Below are 21,861 nucleotides of genomic sequence, written 5' to 3'. Positions count from 1 at the left end.
CCTGCAATGGGCGGGGGCGGGCCAGCAGGAAGAGCGGACCGGATGCTGTTTCCCGGTCTCGCAGGGACTCCTGGATATCGGTGTCCCCGCACGCTCGCAGCCCCGCTGAGCCTCTCACCCTGAAGCGCCTGGAAGTCCTCACCGTCAGCTGCCACTTAAAACAGCGCGACGCGGCACCCGCGAAGGGGGTGCGGCGAGAGGTGGGTTGAAGTCCTGCTGGGTCCGCTACAACCAACACACCGCCGAATTCAAAAGTGCCTCCGTGCAAAAGAAGTACAGGTGTCCCAGGGAGGAAAGGTGCCTTTAAAGTCCTGCAATGGGCGGGGGGCGGGCCAGCAGGGAGAGCGGACCGGATGCTGTTTCCCGGTCTCGCAGGGACTCCTGGATATCGGAGTCCCCGCACGCTCGCAGCCCCGCTGAGCCTCTCACCCTGAAGCGCCTGGAAGTCCTCACCGTCAGCTGCCACTTAAAACAGCGCGACGCGGCACCCGCGAAGCGGGTGCGGCGAGAGGTGGGTTGAAGTCCTACTGGGTCCGCTACAACCAACACACCGCCGAATTCAAAAGTGCCTCCGTGCAAAAGAAGTACAGGTGTCCCAGGGAGGAAAGGTGAAAGGTGCCTTTAAAGTCCTGCAATGGGCGGGGGGCGGGCCAGCAGGGAGAGCGGACCGGATGCTGTTTCCCGGTCTCGCAGGGACTCCTGGATATCGGAGTCCTCACCGTCAGCTGCCACTTAAAACAGCGCGACGCGGCACCCGCGAAGCGGGTGCGGCGAGAGGTGGGTTGAAGTCCTGCTGGGTCCGCTACAACCAACACGCCGCCGAATTCAAAAGTGCCTCCGTGCAAAAGAAGTACAGGTGTCCCAGGGAGGAAAGGTGAAAGGTGCCTTTAAAGTCCTGCAATGGGCGGGGGGCGGGCCAGCAGGGAGAGCGGACCGGATGCTGTTTCCCGGTCTCGCAGGGACTCCTGGATATCGGAGTCCCCGCACGCTCGCAGCCCCGCTGAGCCTCTCACCCTGAAGCGCCTGGAAGTCCTCACCGTCAGCTGCCACTTAAAACAGCGCGACGCGGCACCCGCGAAGCGGATGCGGCGAGAGGTGGGTTGAAGTCCTGCTGGGTCCGCTACAACCAACACGCCGCCGAATTCAAAAGTGCCTCCGTGCAAAAGAAGTACAGGTGGTATACAGGGTAGCACATCAATTTTGAAACAGTATCTTTGTAAGATTATTCTGGAATCAAGTACCAGTGTTTTTGCCCATCAACCCACTACCACGGATGTCACTCAAAAGAAGTATCAGAGAACTCCTATGTTAGTCCTAACAAAAAAGATTTACCTCAGCACTCTTCAAGTTTTTGTCACTATTTTTAAATAGTGTAGCTATTTTACAATATACCATTATGAAGGTCACAGGCAAGTAAGTAGTCCAAAAAGTCAATTTATGATTTTTTTTTTAATTTAATGGCAGTTTTCCATTTCCAATTGTGGTGACCTCATATCTAAAAGTACAATCCAAATGCATAGAATAAGATGCTACAAGTGTTGTTTTCATTAGTAGTTCCACTGAGGTCCTATTCATATAACCTTTCTGTTGTCAGCGATGGAAACAGCCGACACGTGTTTCATTACGATTGTAACTTCTTCAAGGCTTATATATCCGGAAACGTCGATCCAAATACTTGAGAATGCTCCCATTTACAAACAAGCATTGGTGGGTGGGCGCATGGGAATCTATGAAAGTTACCAATACTGGGGAACCCCAGTTACAGGTAAGTAACTTGTTTTCTTGCCCCAGTATTGGAACTTCATAGATTCCCATGCTTTTGTATCAGAGTAGCAAGCAGTCAGCCATAAGCACATTTTGTGGCATAAATAAACATTGCAATAGCCATTATCACATGAGAACCAAAATGTGCAGAATAAAAAGAAGGTGGGATAGAAAGGAAAGCTCACCAATTAGTGGAAGAGGTTCCTCAGGACCGCTTGGCCTACAGCTGTATCTTCTTGTTGCAAGGAATCCAAGCAGTAATGCTTCGTAAAGGTGTGCACGCTGCTCCAAGTCGCAGCTCTGCAAATGTCCTTGATGTGCACTCCCGCAAAGAGTGCCGTTGAAGAAGCCACCGATCTTGTGGAATGTGCTCTAACCCTGCTGGTCAGCGGCTTTCCAGCTGAATTATGGCAATGTAGAATGGCACTCGTAATCCACCTTGCAATCCCTTGTTTGAAAGAGGGAGGCCGTTCTGAGGACCACCAAAAGCAATAAATGATTGGGAGGATTTACGGAATCCTTTGGTGCGAGCCAAGTAAAATTTTAAGCACCTTTGTACATCCAGAGAATGTAGCGACCTCTCCGTCGACACTGGTATCACTACCGTCGACGAGTCCTTCTTCGGCGACAATCCCGTCAACGTCGATTGTCCCGTCGACGAGCCCGTCGACTGTACCATTTTAAGAGCAGGCTTCAACTCCTTCAACGAGGCCTTCGTCGACGACGTCTTCATCGTCTTCATCGTCGACAACTTGGTACTTCTGTCAGATTTTCCGGCGAGAGGTGGGTTGAAGTCCTGCTGGGTCCGCTACAACCAACACGCCGCCGAATTCAAAAGTGCCTCCGTGCAAAAGAAGTACAGGTGTCCCAGGGAGGAAAGGTGAAAGGTGCCTTTAAAGTCCTGCAATGGGCGGGGGGCGGGCCAGCAGGGAGAGCGGACCGGATGCTGTTTCCCGGTCTCGCAGGGACTCCTGGATATCGGAGTCCCCGCACGCTCGCAGCCCCGCTGAGCCTCTCACCCTGAAGCGCCTGGAAGTCCTCACCGTCAGCTGCCACTTAAAACAGCGCGACGCGGCACCCGCGAAGCGGATGCGGCGAGAGGTGGGTTGAAGTCCTGCTGGGTCCGCTACAACCAACACGCCGCCGAATTCAAAAGTGCCTCCGTGCAAAAGAAGTACAGGTGGTATACAGGGTAGCACATCAATTTTGAAACAGTATCTTTGTAAGATTATTCTGGAATCAAGTACCAGTGTTTTTGCCCATCAACCCACTACCACGGATGTCACTCAAAAGAAGTATCAGAGAACTCCTATGTTAGTCCTAACAAAAAAGATTTACCTCAGCACTCTTCAAGTTTTTGTCACTATTTTTAAATAGTGTAGCTATTTTATAATATACCATTATGAAGGTCACAGGCAAGTAAGTAGTCCAAAAAGTCAATTTATGATTTTTTTTTTTATTTAATGGCAGTTTTCCATTTCCAATTGTGGTGACCTCATATCTAAAAGTACAATCCAAATGCATAGAATAAGATGCTACAAGTGTTGTTTTCATTAGTAGTTCCACTGAGGTCCTATTCATATAACCTTTCTGTTGTCAGCGATGGAAACAGCCGACACGTGTTTCATTACGATTGTAACTTCTTCAAGGCTTATATATCCGGAAACGTCGATCCAAATACTTGAGAATGCTCCCATTTACAAACAAGCATTGGTGGGTGGGCGCATGGGAATCTATGAAAGTTACCAATACTGGGGAACCCCAGTTACAGGTAAGTAACTTGTTTTCTTGCCCCAGTATTGGAACTTCATAGATTCCCATGCTTTTGTATCAGAGTAGCAAGCAGTCAGCCATAAGCACATTTTGTGGCATAAATAAACATTGCAATAGCCATTATCACATGAGAACCAAAATGTGCAGAATAAAAAGAAGGTGGGATAGAAAGGAAAGCTCACCAATTAGTGGAAGAGGTTCCTCAGGACCGCTTGGCCTACAGCTGTATCTTCCTGTTGCAAGGAATCCAAGCAGTAATGCTTCGTAAAGGTGTGCACGCTGCTCCAAGTCGCAGCTCTGCAAATGTCCTTGATGTGCACTACCGCAAAGAGTGCCGTTGAAGAAGCCACCGATCTTGTGGAATGTGCTCTAACCCTGCTGGTCAGCGGCTTTCCAGCTGAATTATGGCAATGTAGAATGGCACTCGTAATCCACCTTGCAATCCCTTGTTTGAAAGAGGGAGGCCGTTCTGAGGACCACCAAAAGCAATAAATGATTGGGAGGATTTACGGAATCCTTTGGTGCGAGCCAAGTAAAATTTTAAGCACCTTTGTACATCCAGAGAATGTAGCGACCTCTCCGTCGACACTGGTATCACTACCGTCGACGAGTCCTTCTTCGGCGACGATCCCGTCAACGTCGATTGTCCCGTCGACGAGCCCGTCGACTGTACCATTTTAAGAGCAGGCTTCAACTCCTTCAACGAGGCTTTCGTCGACGACGTCTTCATCGTCTTCATCGTCGACAACTTGGTACTTCTGTCAGATTTTCCAGAAGACTGGGAAGAGGGCTTTTTGAAGGCTTGATCAGTCTTCATCCCCACAGAAGGCGTAGATGGTCCTACCCTCTCCTTTACACCATGGTAAGGAGATTCGCCTGGACCTTGGCTCTCAGACTCTCTGGGGGTCTTTTTTGAGGCCTTAGAAGAACGCTCCACGGAAGGACAAGGGGAAAACGTACTCCTTTTGACTGACCTTCTAGAAGATGACGCAGGTGAAGAGTCCTCACTGACCTGGAGACTGTGTCCTTTCTGGCCTTCAACTTCTGGAGCCAGGTCAGAAGCCTACCCTCACGATCCCGGAGGGTCTTGGTGGAAAAGGTGCAGCAGATCTTGCAGTCCGCAGCCTTATGGTCAGGATAGAGGCAGTAGATGCAATCCTTATGCTTATCCTCCACAAAAAGCCTTTTCTTGCCACAGGTGGAACATGGCTTAAAAAGGGCCTTCTTCTTTTCCTTTTCAGACATCCTGGAAGGAACAGCTAACAATCCTGAAAGAGAAATCCTGAAGAAAACTTCTGAAGAGAAGAGTTTGAGCAGAGCTCAAAGGAGACTCCCTAAGCACAACGTGTGGTAGAAAATCTGAGGGTCTGAGGTGCCTTCAGGAGGGTTCTATGGGGTAAGGCTCTTCTGATTGGCTGATGCCTAAGTTTGGTCTCTTTTACAAAAAGAGGCGGATATGCCACAAAAGGGAATGAGGCCTAGGCCTTTTTCTCTCTCTTTTGTACCTACTGCTATGTTATTTTGTTACTGAGACTCCCATTCCGACAATGGGGAATGATACAAAAGCATGGGAATCTATGAAAGTTCCAGTACTGGGACAAGTGGTAATATATGTAGCATTGCCACAGCAGGGGTGTAATCATCAATAGCGAAATAGCTCCGAGGCCCAGAAGCGTTAGGGGGCCACTGAACTCCTGTCATGACTGTATTTTACTACCCACCGAACAGACAGAGCCTTGTTTGCTCGCCAGCACGGTGGCCCATGACTTTCTCGTTGCACCACAGGGTTAAAGAACACTGAGGCACTGGGTTTGCCTGGGGGCTTAGACAAGTAGATAAGCTGATATCAGATGACCAGTTTGCCTGATATTGTTTATTAGATGTAGCTTTTGTATCAATATCCGTTTATCTAATACAACTTGTACAAAAAGAGTTTCTTTTGTGAACAGGCCAACCCTAAACAAATTAACTTCAAGCGTATTCATTAATTCTTCCTTTTTTTGTGCCAGCAGAAAGGGGTCTGAGGCTACCTCAAGTTGGTTTTCACTGTTTTATAAAACATTACATAAAATAGATACAATTAATCTATATTCATAGTTTTCTGACATATGATGCATAGTGGCAAATGCTGGTTCTTAATAATGTAATGTTGTGATGAAACTGGAAGCCATTAATTATTTCTCTAATTAAAATCCACGCGGCTTGATGCGCACAGCACAAAAGGTGTTTTGGCTTGAGATGTGAAGAAATCAGAGACCTGTTACTATACTGTAAGGGAACTCTTTGAGTTGTGCAAGCTTTGTGTTAAACATTCGTATGTATGCGGCATTATCATTAGCTAGGAGTTGCTGAGACTATCTTAAACACCTCCACTATGGTTGAAAGGTACTAGTTACTTACAGCATGTGAATGTCTGCAAAGAATGTTTTGGCGCCACCCAGAGGCCAAAAGCCAGAATGACTGCTTGACGACAATTCTAAATGTTCGATGCATTGAAAACAAGAAACGCCGTGATTTCTGCCCAAAAAAAAGTCCCTCAAAAAAGTGCTTAGTGTCACGTCCCCTGTGAAGCCTCCAGTCTGCGTGTGCTCATCTTCTGTCCTTTCTGTCCCACCGCATGCACATGTATTTATTATATTATTATATTATATATTATATATTTTATATATATATATTTATATATATATATATATTATTATATTATATATTATACTATTATAAAGGAATAGTATTTATTCCCAAAGGCCCACAGCATGGCGAGAGCAGTACATGCACTGCTAACGCCAGGCCAAGACTTAAAAAGGCACCCATTATTTGCGTAGCGAAATTAGGGAACCATGCGATTAATAACTATCTCCAAAGAATAAGATAGTCACTAGAAAAGAGTAGCTAGTGGAAGGGAGCTTCCAATATTTGTCCTTCTAATAATTATATGCTCTGTCACTACAATATATGTATATCCTACTTCATCTAGTTGGCGTAGGCTTTGACTACTTTCCTGTGAGCTGTCACATTGGTATATTATAAATTAGCTACACTATTTAACAATAGTGACACAAAAACTTGAAGAGTGCTGAGGTAAATCTTTTTTGTTAACCCTTCTCAGAAGTTTACATTTAGTGCAGCGGCACTGTTCCCTTCTCGGATGTGTACATTTAGTGGAGCTGCACCGTTCCCATCTCAAATGTGCACATTTAGTGCAGCTGCACCGTTCCCTTCTCAAATGTGCGCATTCAGTGCAGCTGCACCGTTCCCTTCTCACAGTTGTACATTCAGTGCAGGTGCACCGTTCCCTTCTCACAGTTGTACATTCAATGCAGCTGCACCGTTCCCTTCTCAAATGTTGCTTGGTTGTGGGTTGTGCGAATTTGTATTGCGACAACACTCTTTATTTCTGTGTCTGCAAGAGCAAGGTGCACTTATGGCTTACTTTCAGCCAGTGGTTGCAGGTGGGGCCCACATGCAAGCTTTTTTGGAAACTGGCACATATTTTTCAACGTCAGACTTTGACCCAGAACTAGAGAGAGAAAAAGTACAAGGGGAAAGAAGAAGGAAGCTAAAGACAGAAAAAAACGTCAAAGGGAGGAAGCAGGGATGAAAAAGACCCGCAAGGGTGAGATAAAGGTGCACAGAGTGTATTGTGGTGGATTGAAGAGGCATGAGCTGGAATCAATATCACGCGGCCCTGGTGTTCTTCTCTAAGTTCCACTGGTGCGTCAAAACCAGGCACTGATAAGGACCCACCCCTGTGCCTGTCCAGTGCATACATCTTAAGTGCATGAAACATATGGCAGTAGTACACTGAGGACGGAGGGATGTATGCCCCTGGTTGCAATATTGCAGAAAACTAAGGGTAAGGAGTGCCACTCCGGACAGTGTTTGTGTAGTTACTGCTTTACTGTATTTGTAGGGTAGATACCCAGATTTGTAAGTGAGAAGTTTAGAGACTGACTTGTCATTAGAAATTCCTTGAAGACTTTGTTAACAATGTACTGCCGATTAGTTTTTCTTGCATACTGCCATTTGTGGATGTATGGGTGAAGTGAAAGACTGCCCTAACTGTTGTTCAAAGTGAGGAAGTTTCTAGCCAGGACCCGTCCTTTTATCTGCCTCTGATTGCTATTTCAGGAAGACTGATTAAAGCTAATTCCAGAGATCTCACACTTCTTTACAACCCTATCGTGAGTAGTCCTGTTTGATGCCAGTCCCACTGCTATGTGCTACGTGAGCCATCACTTTGCACAAAAGACGCTTCCTGAGAGCTTCCTGGAAAAGAAATGTGAAAGGGAGCCAACCCAAACTGGTTTTGAAGTCTGAGACAGAGAATCCACATCCACTGTGTGGAAAATATGCATTAAAGTGGGATCCAAACAAACCCATTTTGTTCCACAATCAAGTTCCTTATGATCAAGAAAGGGAGTGCTCTTTAGAGTATGCAGATAGCTGCAGTGTAACCAGGACAGGTGTCTGTTTGGAAGCTAGTTTTCAGAGGTGAGGGGACGCCATCGGAAGTCAACTCATAATCCTGGAAAAGCGGAGGATCTGAATTAAGAGTCAAGAAGCCTCTCTATCTGCCTGCCTTCTGAGAAAGAGGAGTGTGCCTGTCCATGTATGAGTAGAGACTGTCCAGGAAGAAAGACCCGGCACGCTTCCAGCATGAGAAGCACCCACAAGAACCTGCTAATTTTGAGAAAGTGATCAAGGGTTGACCAATGCTGTGAATGGGTCCCCTGGTCTCTCGGTGTAGTTTGTGATGAGCTGTAAATAAGTATCGACTAGAGTTGCCTCCCATTGCAGCCTGCCATGGATCAAGGGACTCGTACTACCACAGCTGATGAGAAGGAGAGTGAATTGTCGCTGAAGTGGCAAGCCCCATACTGGCCCGCAGACTGAACTACCTCCCGGCACTCTAAAGAAGATTCAGCATGGAGGCTGCAGCTTATGTAAGCTGCACTGATTCTGGAGAGCCACTGCAGCAGAAGACTTGTGTCACTGCAAAAGCCTGGCCCCATAGCCAGGCCTGTGAGGATCTTCTTGCTCACAGCGGCCAGTGCGGGGATATATGAAGGAGGAGACCCGCCTGAGATGGCAGGGATAGCAACTGTTGCACAGCTCAGGCAGCTCCAGTCACCAACAGGTATGTGAGCATTGTGAACATTCAAGTCTATTTCTTTGTCCTGTGTCCTGGCTAAGAGAGAGCAGGTCCAGTTCTTTAAGGGCTCCTCTCAGGCCACAGGCAGCAGATTCAGTCCTCTTCCTCCGGTCTAGAAGTGTTTTGAAGTGGCTATATGGAGAAGCCACGTTTAAGCCTAGCATGAGCTAGTGAGTGGAATGACTCCTGTTATGCCCTAGCCAACTGGGGTTAAGGACCAGGGGGCCAACACTGCCCACATAGCGCATTTTGACGATGGCAGAACCTTCTCCTGTACTAAACTAGGGCTCTGAGGGCTGAGTGTGTCTTTTGGGAGTGTTCTATTGTATTCCTGGTGTCCTCCCATATCTAACACAAAAAACCCAGTTTGGAGCAGTCACTTAAACGCCAGGTAACCCAGAGACAGAAGTCTGGTAGAACAAAGCAGGAGTTTCCAGCAACCAGACAGTTGATAAAGAAGCATCATTTTGCTATCCTGTTCTTGCCCCTTGAAGAGATCCCTGAGTGTTCTATGTAAAACCCCAGCTGACCTGTCAAGCAGGATTAGACACTTCAGCAGTATTTAATCCTGAAATATGAAAAAGAGGCCCATTGTGATTGAAGGCTCACTAGCTGGGGGGGACAAAAATGGCCATACCCATGTGTCGGCTAACATTTGCCTGTGACAGGGTAGGCCTTTTTTGAAGTACGACAAAGTGTAATGTATAAAACCCCAGCAGAACTGTCAAGCAGGATTTCACATTCAAGTAGGATTTGATACTGTAATGTCAAAAAGGTTGATCACAGCCCACCCTACATATTGTGTCTAGTTCAGAGGGGTCATCTCTGCCCATTAAGGTCGCCTATTGCTTGCTCCGGGAAGACATTTCACACCCATTCACACCTTTTGAAATCCAAATCGTCCTCCAGAGTTTTAGACAGGGAAAGGTAACATTCCAAAAGTACCAGAGCTTAATATTCATCAAACATCCAACTTCCATTAAAGTGGATCATTAATAACTATTACAAACATGTTTCTTTTCTAGCTGTTTCATAACTGAAACGTACGTTATTAAGTGCAATAATGTAACCCAGCAGTTTCCTGTGCCTTAAACATATTTAAAAGGAAAGTTTTAACCTGTCAACAGGGGCTATTTTGACAGCTTGAATTTGTAGTTTAAAACCACAATCACCAGGCTACAAATGCACTGTCAATGTAGTGAGCGGCACAATGGGTGCTACAGTCCACCGACATTTAACTTAGAGGCCCTGGGTAAACTTTGTACTGCATACTAGGGACCTATAGGTAGCCTCCATGATTTGCATTTTACTGATTTTCACAGCTAAAGACATAGTGGCGGCTCCTCCGCTCAGGTGGAGGAGCGTTGCCCCACTGATTTGAAGTAATGTAAATAAAGGAAAAATAAAATTATAATTTCTCAATGTTATTATAATTTTTTTTTCTTGCTGCAGCTGTGAGGCGGCTTAGTGGTGGTGGGGGGGTCTCCTCTGCTCTCAGAGCTGGAAAGGAGTAGTGGTCACTCTGTAAAGTGTGCACGAACGTGTTTGGCCTGCCGTCTCGTGCTGGCGAATTGTTGCTTTGCGCCAGAGTATGTTTGTGTTTATCTGCATTTGTGCGCTAATACAATATGCGCACAGACGCAAACGCATATAAACACAGAGTTCAAAGTCTGCGCCAACATCACGGCGCAATACAGACCGATCCTCTGTAATGCCATCAGGGGCATTGTCAGGATCCGCACCTGAGTTAGCCCAGAAATTTCGCGCCTACCTAAAACTGCAACTCCCATAAAGCCATGGGAGGATAGGCGAGTGGTTTTAACGACGCATGGCGCTCACGCATGCGTGCGTAATTCTGAGTGCCGAAGTTTGTTCCATCCGGAGGTTGCCGTGCAGAGAGGACGGTTTTGTAAGCGCACAAATGCACATAAACACAAACATACTCTGGCGCAAAGCAACAATTAGCGCCGGCGCAGTAAACTGTAATACGGCCCCATGTTGGATATCTACACGGTATCTACACCTACCCATCTCCAGTCTTCTGTTGCACATGACTTGTTCCCAAAGTTATTGTCCTCAGTCCCTTTGATGCCGTAGAGCAGCTATACATGTGCAGTGGAGACATGGGTTAGCTAGGCCTAATACTGGCTCATCTTCTTCAGCCCCACTAACTCTTGCTCTACTTTAAAAATATTTATCTTGTGCCTCTCATTACTCCTTGGCCATTGTCCAACCCCCTGTCCAAATAAAAAAAAAACAACACCTGGCATCTTGACACCATCTCCCACCATGCTTGGCGGGACTCACCCCTCCCCTCATACACTTAAAAAATACTGACATGATGCCACTATCCTTCATCACCATCTTGCCTTCCCGTACTGCCATTGTATGTAGCTACCCCCACACTTTCCCAATAACAAACTAAGGGCCAGATGTAGGTAAATCTCATTTACCGATTCATAAATACCGAATTTTACCGATTCGGTATTTATGAATCTGTAAATGAGATGTTGGTAAAAATTCGGTATATTTTACCGAATCGGTAAGATTCGGTATTTACCGATTCGGTAAATACCGAATCGGTATTTGCTATTGAATCCTATGGGCCTTGAAGCCCATAGGATTCAATAGCAAATACCGATTCGGTATTTACCGAATCGGTAATAATACCGAATTGCTAAGGGGGACAGGGTGTCACTTTGACACCCTGTTGCACCCCTGTAACTGGCTTTTGCGCCATGTGGCACACATACATGCCCTTAGGGCATGCCCACATGGCACAGGGGTACATGCACAGATGTGCATGTACACAAGAATTCGTAATTTACCATGCAATTGTATTGCATGGTAAATACAGAATTCTTAAGGCCCTGTAGCACTGTTAGAAGTGCTACCTACATCTCGAAATACATATTCGGTAATTTTACCGAATGGTAATTTTACCGAATCGGTAAACTTTACAGAATCGGTAAATTTACCGATTCTGTAATTTTACCGATTCGGTAAAATTACCGAATATGTCCGTTTTTTGTGCCCCTACATCTCCATAGCCCTTTACCGGTCGGAAACGGCCGAAAATCAGTATTTTCGGCCGATTCCGACCGGTAAAGGGCTACCTACATCTGGCCCCTAGGGACTTATTCACAAAAGAAGTGACGGAGCGGAGCGTTAACCTATTGGCTTAATGCCACGCTCTGCCACTTCTGAAACACAGGGCTGCACCATATTTACAAGAATACCCTGTGTTTCTCCCTGCGCTGGTGCTAAATTTAGCAGCCGAGCACCAGTGCAGGCACCCTTGCACCATACAGTCATCTGGTATGTGGTCCAGAGTGATTGCCAGTGCTGAGATTCTTTTAAGCATTCCTGAGATGAGATTTGAGCCTAGCTAAGACTGTAGATAACCTGCTGGGGAATGACCTGGAATAATAATTCCAAACAATTTTAGAGCATGCTCTTTATCAGCTCTCAACCATTTAATGCAATGAATATACCGAAAGTGCAACAACCAAACTTTTTGTCCAACAATCACAAAGGTTTTTATTTAATCATAAATAACCACCAGTAAATATCTACTGACAGAAATTAAGAAAGACAAGGGCGGGAGGTTGCTCCAAAGGAACGTGCAAAGAAAGTGCTCAAGTGTGGAGAAAAGAGAAATGAATAATTGTAAATTCCTTTTTTACTTTACTTCATGGAATTTCTTTCCATTTTCTCCACACTTGAGCACTTTCTTGGCATGGCAGCCCAACAGAGGAGTATGAAAGGCCTGGAGCCTGAAACAGTGGCCCAGGTCCCTAGGCAGCAAAGGGAATGGGGCATGGAAAATCAGCAACTTCCCACAGCCAGGGAGGAGGCTGACCCTGAGAAGGAGGCCACAGTACCCATGAGGGCGCATGTTGTCACCCTGGGATACCAGCCTAAGTTATTTGGATGGCAAACTACAGGAGAACCATCTCAGGCAGAGTTCTGCAAGGTGCAGAGGGAGTGCCCAACTTTTGGGGGCCAATGGTGGCAGGCTGAGGCCTAGGTAAACAATGTTAGATTTGGAGATTACCACATCTACTGGGAAAATGGTCCCCTATATAGTGAGCCTAAGGTCCCTGATCCTGTGTCAAGCTAAGTGTTGTCGATGCCCTAGTACTATAGGGCACTCCGACTGGAGTTGGCTCCTGACAAACCCTTGGCAGGACAAATGGTGCAGGCCAAAACCTTTGACTGTCTATTCCTTGTCTTCTATTTGCCCCAGATGAGGACCAAGTCAGATGCATTCTTTAGGTCCTCTGTGACTTGTGAAGTCAGTGACGAGTTAGGAGTGAAGTGTAGGGCTACACTCTCCAGTCTGTCCACGTGCTGGAAACACTCTTTGAGAGGGGAACGGATTGAGAAGGGAACAGGTTAATTTTGGTTTTGGTGGACCACGCCACCTGGTACCATAAAAGCATACCCCTTAAAACAGTGACTGCACTCAGTGTGGCCAGGGCACTGCTGGGAATATTTCCCTAAGTGGGGTTTTCCAAAGAGCTAGTGTCTGGCAGGTGCACCAACATCATGTCTGCCTTCTTGAAGGCCATGTGGGTTGGGTGTAGGGTTACCTCCAAGTTCTCCACATCTGACTACCCCCCCAAAATGGGCTAGTCGAAACATTCAACAATACACTGAAAGGCAGGATTATGGGCCTATCAGAGCGCCTGAGGCCTAAGTGGGCATCCAGTTCCCATGCCTTTTGCTTGCCTACAGCTAGGTATGACAGAAAAGTAAATACAGATTTCACAACCACAATATTTCAGTAAAGTGGTAAAACCAGGGTTAAATATCATCTCATAGCGACAATGCTAAACCTCTCACACAGTCTCATGTCTAGCAGTGGAGGCTGGGTGTTTGTGTCTGCCCATCTCAGTGACCTGTCCACCTTGTTGGGGAGTCTTTGTCATTTTTCTTCATAGCACATGCTACCATAACATTGCATGTTTCTTAGCACACCTAATATTTACATATAAGTGGCTAAAGGCATAAGGAGATTGTGAGGAACTTAAACTCTATCTCATTACATTTCAATAACCAATGTAAGATTGTTGCACTCTTGACTCGCTAAATGCAGTGATCGGAAGCAGAAAAGGCTTACCGCAAGGTGCAGTAAAGGGATAGCAGCTCATACAGAATAACAGAGTATTGTTAAATCTATGACTTTTATAGACAGTAGGTACTTAAATTAGAGGGAAGTGTGGAATGAATCCCTCAAAATAACTCCACAAATCTCTGTGTGCAACATGTATATGATCCGCTTCCTCTACACCCACCTTCTACCCCCCTTACCCCTACTCTGCTGGCATCAGTTCCACCCTGAATCACACCACCGAACCATACTTTTTAACCCCTAGGAAAATGTTTGTGGGTACCCAAGATCTAAACTAAATACCAAAAGACCATATAATCTGCAAGATATTTTTGATTTCTTGACAAACATAAAAAATATAATGTCAAAGATGTCTAATCAAGTTACAGTGCATGCTTGGGTCTGCTTCTGGGTTCTACCTAAATGCCTCAACCTTGTGGTATTAATGCTGAGAAATGTCTCTAACCTGGTGGTTACAGAGTTGAACCCCAATGTGGGTGGCTCAGCCTTTCGTCTTTTATATTTGATATATTGAATAAAATATGGTCAAGGTATGGCTATTGGATTAGTAAACGGAAGAGTATGACTACATTATCTACAGTGTTTCTTTTTGAGATTGTAACCCCATGAAAAACTACAAATAGCAGCCTTGACAAGTGTCTGGAGACCTTTCTTGCTACCGGTTACCGACCAAACATGCCTGACTGTCTGTCTCTTCTCATTTTTTCAGCTTTCTGGAACACAGCCTTCTCCTGGAGAATGACAACATTTCTTTTCTTTGGACTTTCTGTCACCGGATTTACTCTCCTGTTCGTTTGTCTTTGTAAGTGTCAGAGAAGATCCCCCACCTGCTTAGGCAGGTTCATATATTTGTCATGGAGGGATCTTAAGTTGTCCATATACGGGCATTTTCCTCAAAACCTCCAAAGTTTATATTTTATTTTCTTCTGATACACTTTTAACACTTTCATATTCTTTATGTATTACTGTAGTTTATACATCTACATTCTAACTATGGTGATGGGAGGAATGAGTCCCTCGCGTGTTGTAGACACTATTCTATTTTTCTTTATCTCTTGTGTTATAACTTTTATACTTTCACCTTTGTACTAACTCTATTATTGAGTGTAGGTGATCTGAAGATGAAGAAATTGCTCACTGATTATTGTGCATTTTTTTGGTGCTCACAAATTTATATTTCATAGAATAGTTTGGAAGAATTATCTAATGCCTTGTTTTACCATTCACAATTTGTAGGAAAAATGTACTTTTCTGGTGGAGTTTTTACACTTACACTTTAACCATAATCCAGACTCCAAGTAGGTCAATAAAGTCAAATTGTATGGTAATTTGTTTTTACCCTCCCTTTATTCTGTGCCACCCTAATTAATGTATCAACAAATAATGTGATAGAGAGCAGAGTGTTAATGGTTTGTGTTTTGTAACCTATGTCTTTACTTTTTATCTACTTGTATCTTCATGCACCTATGTCTTGCTAATCGAGGCAGCTTCTATACCTTGCTTCCTTCTCAGACAATTTGGTGCTTATTTCAATAGTCTAGCAAATCTTGTCTGACAGCTACCTTCTGTAGTTTCCTGGATTTCATTGCACCAGTTATTGGCTGGATGAAATGTCAGATTATCTAATGTTTTCTACCCAACCTGCATTCTGATTGCTGAGAATGACTTATCCCTAACTTTTCTCGGCTGATAGCTCTCAAGATTCCTTACAATTCTCTTTTAGTACCAGCTTTGACCTTCCTTCAGTGTGTGGTCCCCTTTCTTGTTGAATGCATGAATAACTTCACATGAAGTATTCTCAGGTGAGGTTTTGGAAACCTCTTTTCTTCCCCAGTTCCCCAGAGATGAGACTTGTTCCGGCTCATAACCAGTGACCAGTCGATGGTGGGGGTCCCATCACCCACATTACAGGGACTTATGAAAATGATCCCAACCAACCTAAGAGGGCCAAAAATACAGATGTGAGCTCTAAGTTGCCTCAAACGATCAAATATACTGGAGCTTGTAGGACCGATGCAAGGGCGGACAGTGAAATGGCCCAAATGGTGTCCCTTTCATACATCACTGGGGATTTTCCAGAGGTGGTCAGTAAGCCTCATACAACCCTCTTGCCTAGTAAGAATCATTAGAAAATCCTCTTGGGTACTCTTCCAGTGATGCTCATTTAGGGGTAGGTCAATAAAGGATGGAAGAAAGAGGAAGTCAGGCCCCACTTATCTTGAGTAGGGTCCTTTGTAAAAGCTGTCCTTCCTGCATTTAGTGGTGAAGTGAGTGGTAGTCTGAGCATGAGTAGCTAAGGCACCCATGGAGGAATACCCCTACAATCAGAAGAAGAAGAAGAGAACATGCAGTTATTGCAAAAAGGTTTCCCTTGCCATGTCTGAATTGTCATAAAGTTGCCACCTGGGTGTCTGACAAGTTTCATTTCATCGTGCTATGATCTGTCAACTGCTGATGGTTTAGGCACTGGCCCCAACACAGTATTCCACTTCCCTGCCTTTCGTTAACTTGCATGAGAGTGATATATGTGCAGATAGGGAAACATCCTTTACAACGCAACTTTTACCACGCAGTGCTTTTACATCGCAACTTTTACAACTCAAACCATTACAACTCATTGCGCTGGGGGGCGCTCTAGGATAGGGAATAGATTTAATTTACTATCCAACACCTTCCCTACTATCCACGGGGACTGAGATGGAATAGTAAATTAAACTATTCACTATCCAGCACCCCAAAGCGCTATGCGTTGTAATGGTATGCGTTGTAAAAACTGCGATGTAAAAGCATGCGTGGTAAAAGCATGCGTTGTAATGTCATACATCCGTGCAGATATGAGCCCAGATTTCAGATTTGATGCTGTTGACTTTCTTCCCAAACAGTGTGTCCACACTTTGCCAGAGGATAGCTTGATTCTCACCCAGCACCCTTAAAGAGTTTATTCTTCCTGGAGATTCAAACATCTAGTCACATGAAGTGCCTCATACTTGTGCTGATGCAATTGCATGACATAAGGACTATCTCACTTATCTCAGTCGGGGAGGGGAGGAGGGTGTCACTAAGCCGGACGCTCTGCTGCAAAATCAGTGAAATTCAGATTGATGATTGTAGAATACACAAACCTTCTAGCCCAATTAGAACCGCCATTTGCAGCCTCTCCGCTTATATGGAGTACCATCTCAGAATGTTGAATTGTTTTCGTAACTTAATGTTTTATCAATCCCAAACAGATTTCTTTGCCGCTTTCGGAAAATGATTTTTTTGTACTTCAATGTCATTTTACTATTAACAAATATTACTCTATCTCTGTATTTGTAGTTTGCCACACTCCACCTTCAAGTCCGAGCCAAATCCCCAAATGCTGCGATGACTGGATGCCTTCTATGAACAAATACTTTTGGAACCAGTTGGAAACGTCTTGGGACATGTCTTCACGGTTGTGTGTGGAGAATGGCGGTCGCCTTGCAGTGCTCCATGATGAGTTGAAAATGGTGAGCTGCAACAGCGCAGTCACACTGTGTGCATTCATTTAATGTGGATGTCACGCTTACTTTGAAGTGTGGCTGGTCTCTGCATTGAGTGTGCTGCTATAAGTCCCATTACTTTGTTGGGTTTCTTGTCTCTTATTGTCCGCGATCCAGCATATTATCAAATTCAATGATCAAGTAGATTAGGGATCCTCTAGGATGGAATAATCGGCCATAAGTACATTTTGCCAGTTATCTCTTTTGATGCATTCCTGTGACTTGAGGTGAATCAGCCAGGAAGGGTCCCTCGCATGTCATCCTGCAAACTCACTCATGTTCTTTTACTTTAAAGCAGTTTATCCCAGGCACCCCACACCTTAGATAGTGTTTTCTAAGAGAAGTCACCTAAACCCTCGTAAAGGTGAGGTTAATAAACATGGAACTGTAGGTCTTCAAACCTTGGTGTATTCATGTTTGTTCTCCAAACCTGACATTCAGAACTGACTCTAACCTGGTGACCATTACAGACTAGAATCGGCTCTGGATGACATTCAGCCACTCTTGTCCAAGAAACTATACCTACAGTTCAGACATGGGGAGCTTCCATTGCGTGCATTTACCAGTAAGTGGGCGGACTCATCTGATCGGGGTTGCCCAGCTTGCAGTAACATAGGAGAGACAGATATTGATGTAATTTTCATCTGCCAAGGATATAAAAAGGCAAGGGCCGCTGGCTCCGCCAGATATGCAGAAATCTGGGATTTAGACATCGCAGAGAGGCATACAGGCTATTGAAATATGACACCCACCCACCTATTGTGTTTTCTGTCTCACGCCTTTTATTCTCAATGTGGTGCATTTGTAGTGCCACCTTAAAGATGACTTCCTAGCTCGGGACAGTCCATTTTATTATATTTTCTACAATGCGCCCTGTCTTCAAATTGTTTATAATACAGTCGTAGTCACTTTAGAACCGTTTTAAGAAAACCTTTTTCAACCATAATGCTCAAATAAGTTATTGGTTATTCTCCTTTGTATGGATGTCTACTGTTGTTAGACGAAGGCCTTGGCTAACCCCCCGCTTACACACAGGCTTTCTAATGAAACCAATTCCCCAGATAATGTAACAATCCCTAAGATTGCCTGTATGATGCACAAGCACTTTATGATTTCCTAGATAGCCTGTATGATGCACAAGCACTTTATGATTGTTTCACTTAAACAATAACTTGGAGCTGTGAGGTGAGCAAAAAGGATAATTGAGATGACAATGGATTATGATTGTAAATTATATCTCTATCGTGCTAGTTGGTGTCTCTCCCAGTGCAATGGTTAGGACAATGAACCGAATGCAATGTCGTTTTTTGTTGTTCTGTTTTGAGCTAAGAGCAATGTAGTCTTTGGTTATCTGTGCTTTTACGGCCATCTTTGGCCAAAATAACGTTTTTCTGATGATGATGATGATGACCTTCTTTAATGTCAACAGTCCTGTGACTGGCCTAACAAGAAATGGGCACCACTGGAGTTTTTCAAACATATGGGTTGAATTTGTGGATGTCAGAGAGTGCTTGAGAGATAGGATGATTTGCACCCACCTGTACTGCAGGTATGAATTAAGAAACACTGGCCCAGATGGACAACGTTACTGCATTACTTTTTTAACGCAGACCTGGCACAACTCATCCGCATACAAGTAGATGAAGGACAGACGGTGGCATTGGTTCTGTTGGATCTCAGCGCTGCATTTGACACCGTCGCCCATCCAATACTCCTTCAGCGCCTCAAGGAAAGAGGACTGACTAATCTGGCCCTGAAATGGTTAAGATCTTTCCTACTGGACAGGAGCTTCCATGTGTCCCAAGGGCCGTACTACTTTAAGAACATCAGGATGGCTCAAGGGGTTCCTCAGGGCTCTATACTGAGTCCTACTCTTTTTAATCTTTATATGGCCCCTTTGCCAGGCATCATTGAGAAGTACGGCTTTAGTGTAGTGTCGTACGCGGATGACACGCAACTAGTAGTATCTTTATCCCAATCTCATGAAGAGGCAGCCACCAATTTCTCCACATGCGTGCAAGAGCTGGCAGTCTGGATGTCAAACAACTGCCTAAAGTTGAACGGTGGTAAGACCGAGGTCCTGATTGTGGGTAATGCTCCCTCGATATGGTCACCGAAGTGGTGACCGCAGACTCTCCTAATAATCAGGTAAAGAACCTGAGGATGTGGTTAGACTCTAAGCTCTCTTTTGACCACCACACCAGGACGGTGGCTGGGTAGTGTTTCGGAATAATGAAAGGCCTTCGGAAGACCCTTGATGTGCTCCCTGTAGCTGCTAGGAAAACTTTAGTCCACGCACTGGTAACCTCCTGCTTGGACTATGGGAATGTGCTGTACATAGGAGCCAGTAGCAAGAGCGCTCGGAGACTACATTGTATTCAGAACGCGGCAGCCCGCCTAGTCCTAATGATCCCTAGAAGAGCCTCTTCCAAGAATGCCCGAGCCACTATACACTGGCTCCCGGTAAAGGAGAGAATTCTCTTTAAGGCTCTATGCATCATTTAACGGATCCTGCTGGGAAAGGGTCCGAATTACCTACAAAACGTACTGTCCCCCTACACCCCGACCAGGACCTTACGATCCTGGGGGTTGGGACAGGTTCAAATCCCAGTATTCAAAAGAATGAGTATGGGGGGTCGATATTTTCGCTACCTGGCCGCTAAACAGTGGAACGCTCTTCCCTAGGATCTCCGGTTGGAACAATCTGAAAACCTTTTCCGGAAAAAATTTAAGACATGGCTCTTTCAGATATAGAGCCACTAATTCAGCCTGTTCAATGTTAGGTCTACCTTAAACGTCTAGGGCAGCAGTGCGGGGACACACTAGCTAGTGTGACCAGGCGCTTTACTAGCTCCTTTATTATTATTTATTATTATTAATGCAGATATCCTTTCACCAAGGCGGTAGGGTACCCGTGTTGGTGCATGTTTGCACAAAGTACGCCAGTGCATGGAGAGACCGGGGCTGCACCAGCTCTTTGTAGATATGGTGCAGTTCTGCTCTCTCTAGGTCATGCAATGCAGCACAGAAACTTTCCTTGCTGCCTTACAATAGGTGAACTCTAGTAAATCTGTGCTTCGGTGTATTATTGATTTGGTCTTTAGCGGCCGCTGATGGTCTGATTCAAAGAGAGGCTACATGTGCTTCTGAGAAGAACAGTATTGTTACAGAGTTGCAATATTTGTTCAGGTACGCCCAATAAGCTGTATCCAGAATCTAGAAATGTTCAAACCTGTAGACACCGATGAGAAAATGTATGTCCTAGATCTATGCAGAAGGCCACCATGACCAAGAACTTCTCAAGGTCTTCTTCAAGCCCCTGGATGCCGGTTTTTTGGGCAAGCTGGCAAGAGCAACGTCCAGATTTCATTACATTTAATACATTGGTGTAATAAAAAGGACAACCTTATGTTTCTTGATAAAATTTGCCCCGGGAACATTTGGCACAATGTGTCGATATCTGTTTGCACACCGCTGTGTGCAGGCATGCAGTGTTCGATGTGATCTCTCTACAGAGGTCACATCTCAGATTGCACATTCACAGATTATCGCAAAACAACCTGCCTAATTAATGTTGATGAAGGGGTAGCTATTTGCTACTCCATTTGGATGGCTGTAAATGCAGGAATGGTGACATGCAGAGGACAGCAGACTACTGAACCGTCGTCTGTATTCACATACGTATGCTGCATATGTGTAAGCTGAACCAAGCCATCTAGCCAGTGAAGTGCTGTACAAAGCCAAGGGCAAACATACAGTCACAGATGGATAGGGAGGTAGCTGGTTAGTAAACTGTCAATGCATTGCAAAATATTGTTCTTTAAAGAGGTGTCCCTTCAACTGTTTAACAAATTGGGGTAGCTTTGGGGCCATACTTACGGATACTGAGATGTTTCTCCAGATCTTGGGTACATAGATGGAAAAGGCTGCTGTCTTGTATTCTCTTTCTACTTCTTAGCCTCTAGTCAGATCATGGTCTGGATGTGGATTTGCCGAGACACCCCAGGGATTCTGAGCTTGTCTGCAAGAAACTGGGGGTGCGGGTCATGATGGCTTTATAAATGATGAAGCTGACTTTGAAATCAATCAATAAATCAATAAATTTATAGAGCGCGTTACTTACTCGCGAGGGTCTCAAGGCGCTGAAGGGAGGGGGGGCCGCTACTGTGAGATGGTCCTGGGTCAGTCGTAGGTGTGCGCGGAGGGAGTTCCATGTCTTGGCGGCCAGGTAGGAGAACGATTTTCCTCCGGTGGCTGTTCTGCGAATCCGTGGGATGGTGGCGAGGGCGAGGCTGGTGGAGCAGAGCTGGCGGGTAGGAGTGTAGAACGAGAGGTGGTTGTTGAGGTATTCGGGGCCCATGTTGTGGAGTGCTTTGTGTGTGTGGGTGAGGAGCCTGAACGTGATCCTCTTGCTGACGGGGAGCCAGTGTAGGTGTCTCAGGTGGGCAGATATGTGGCTGTGGTGAGGGTTGTCGAGGATGAGTCATGCGGAGGCGTTCTGTATGTGCTGG

General features: G+C 45.3%; 1 protein-coding gene across 1 annotated transcript in view; it reads left to right on the top strand.

Annotated features, from left to right (window-relative positions):
* LOC144770862 (uncharacterized) overlaps nt 1-21,861 on the top strand; it is a 100,048-nt gene that overhangs the window by 18,369 nt on the left and 59,818 nt on the right. The window contains exons 2-3 of the mRNA XM_078655641.1: nt 14,536-14,628; nt 17,145-17,317. Coding sequence (XP_078511767.1) covers nt 14,536-14,628; nt 17,145-17,317 — 266 coding nt within the window. The remainder of the gene's footprint in view (nt 1-14,535; nt 14,629-17,144; nt 17,318-21,861) is intronic.

Source organism: Lissotriton helveticus, chromosome 7, assembly GCF_964261635.1.
Source record: "Lissotriton helveticus chromosome 7, aLisHel1.1, whole genome shotgun sequence".
NCBI lineage: Eukaryota > Metazoa > Chordata > Amphibia > Caudata > Salamandridae > Lissotriton > Lissotriton helveticus.
The sequence above is the reverse complement of the archived record's forward strand: the minus strand, read 5'-3'. Positions and strand labels throughout refer to the sequence as shown.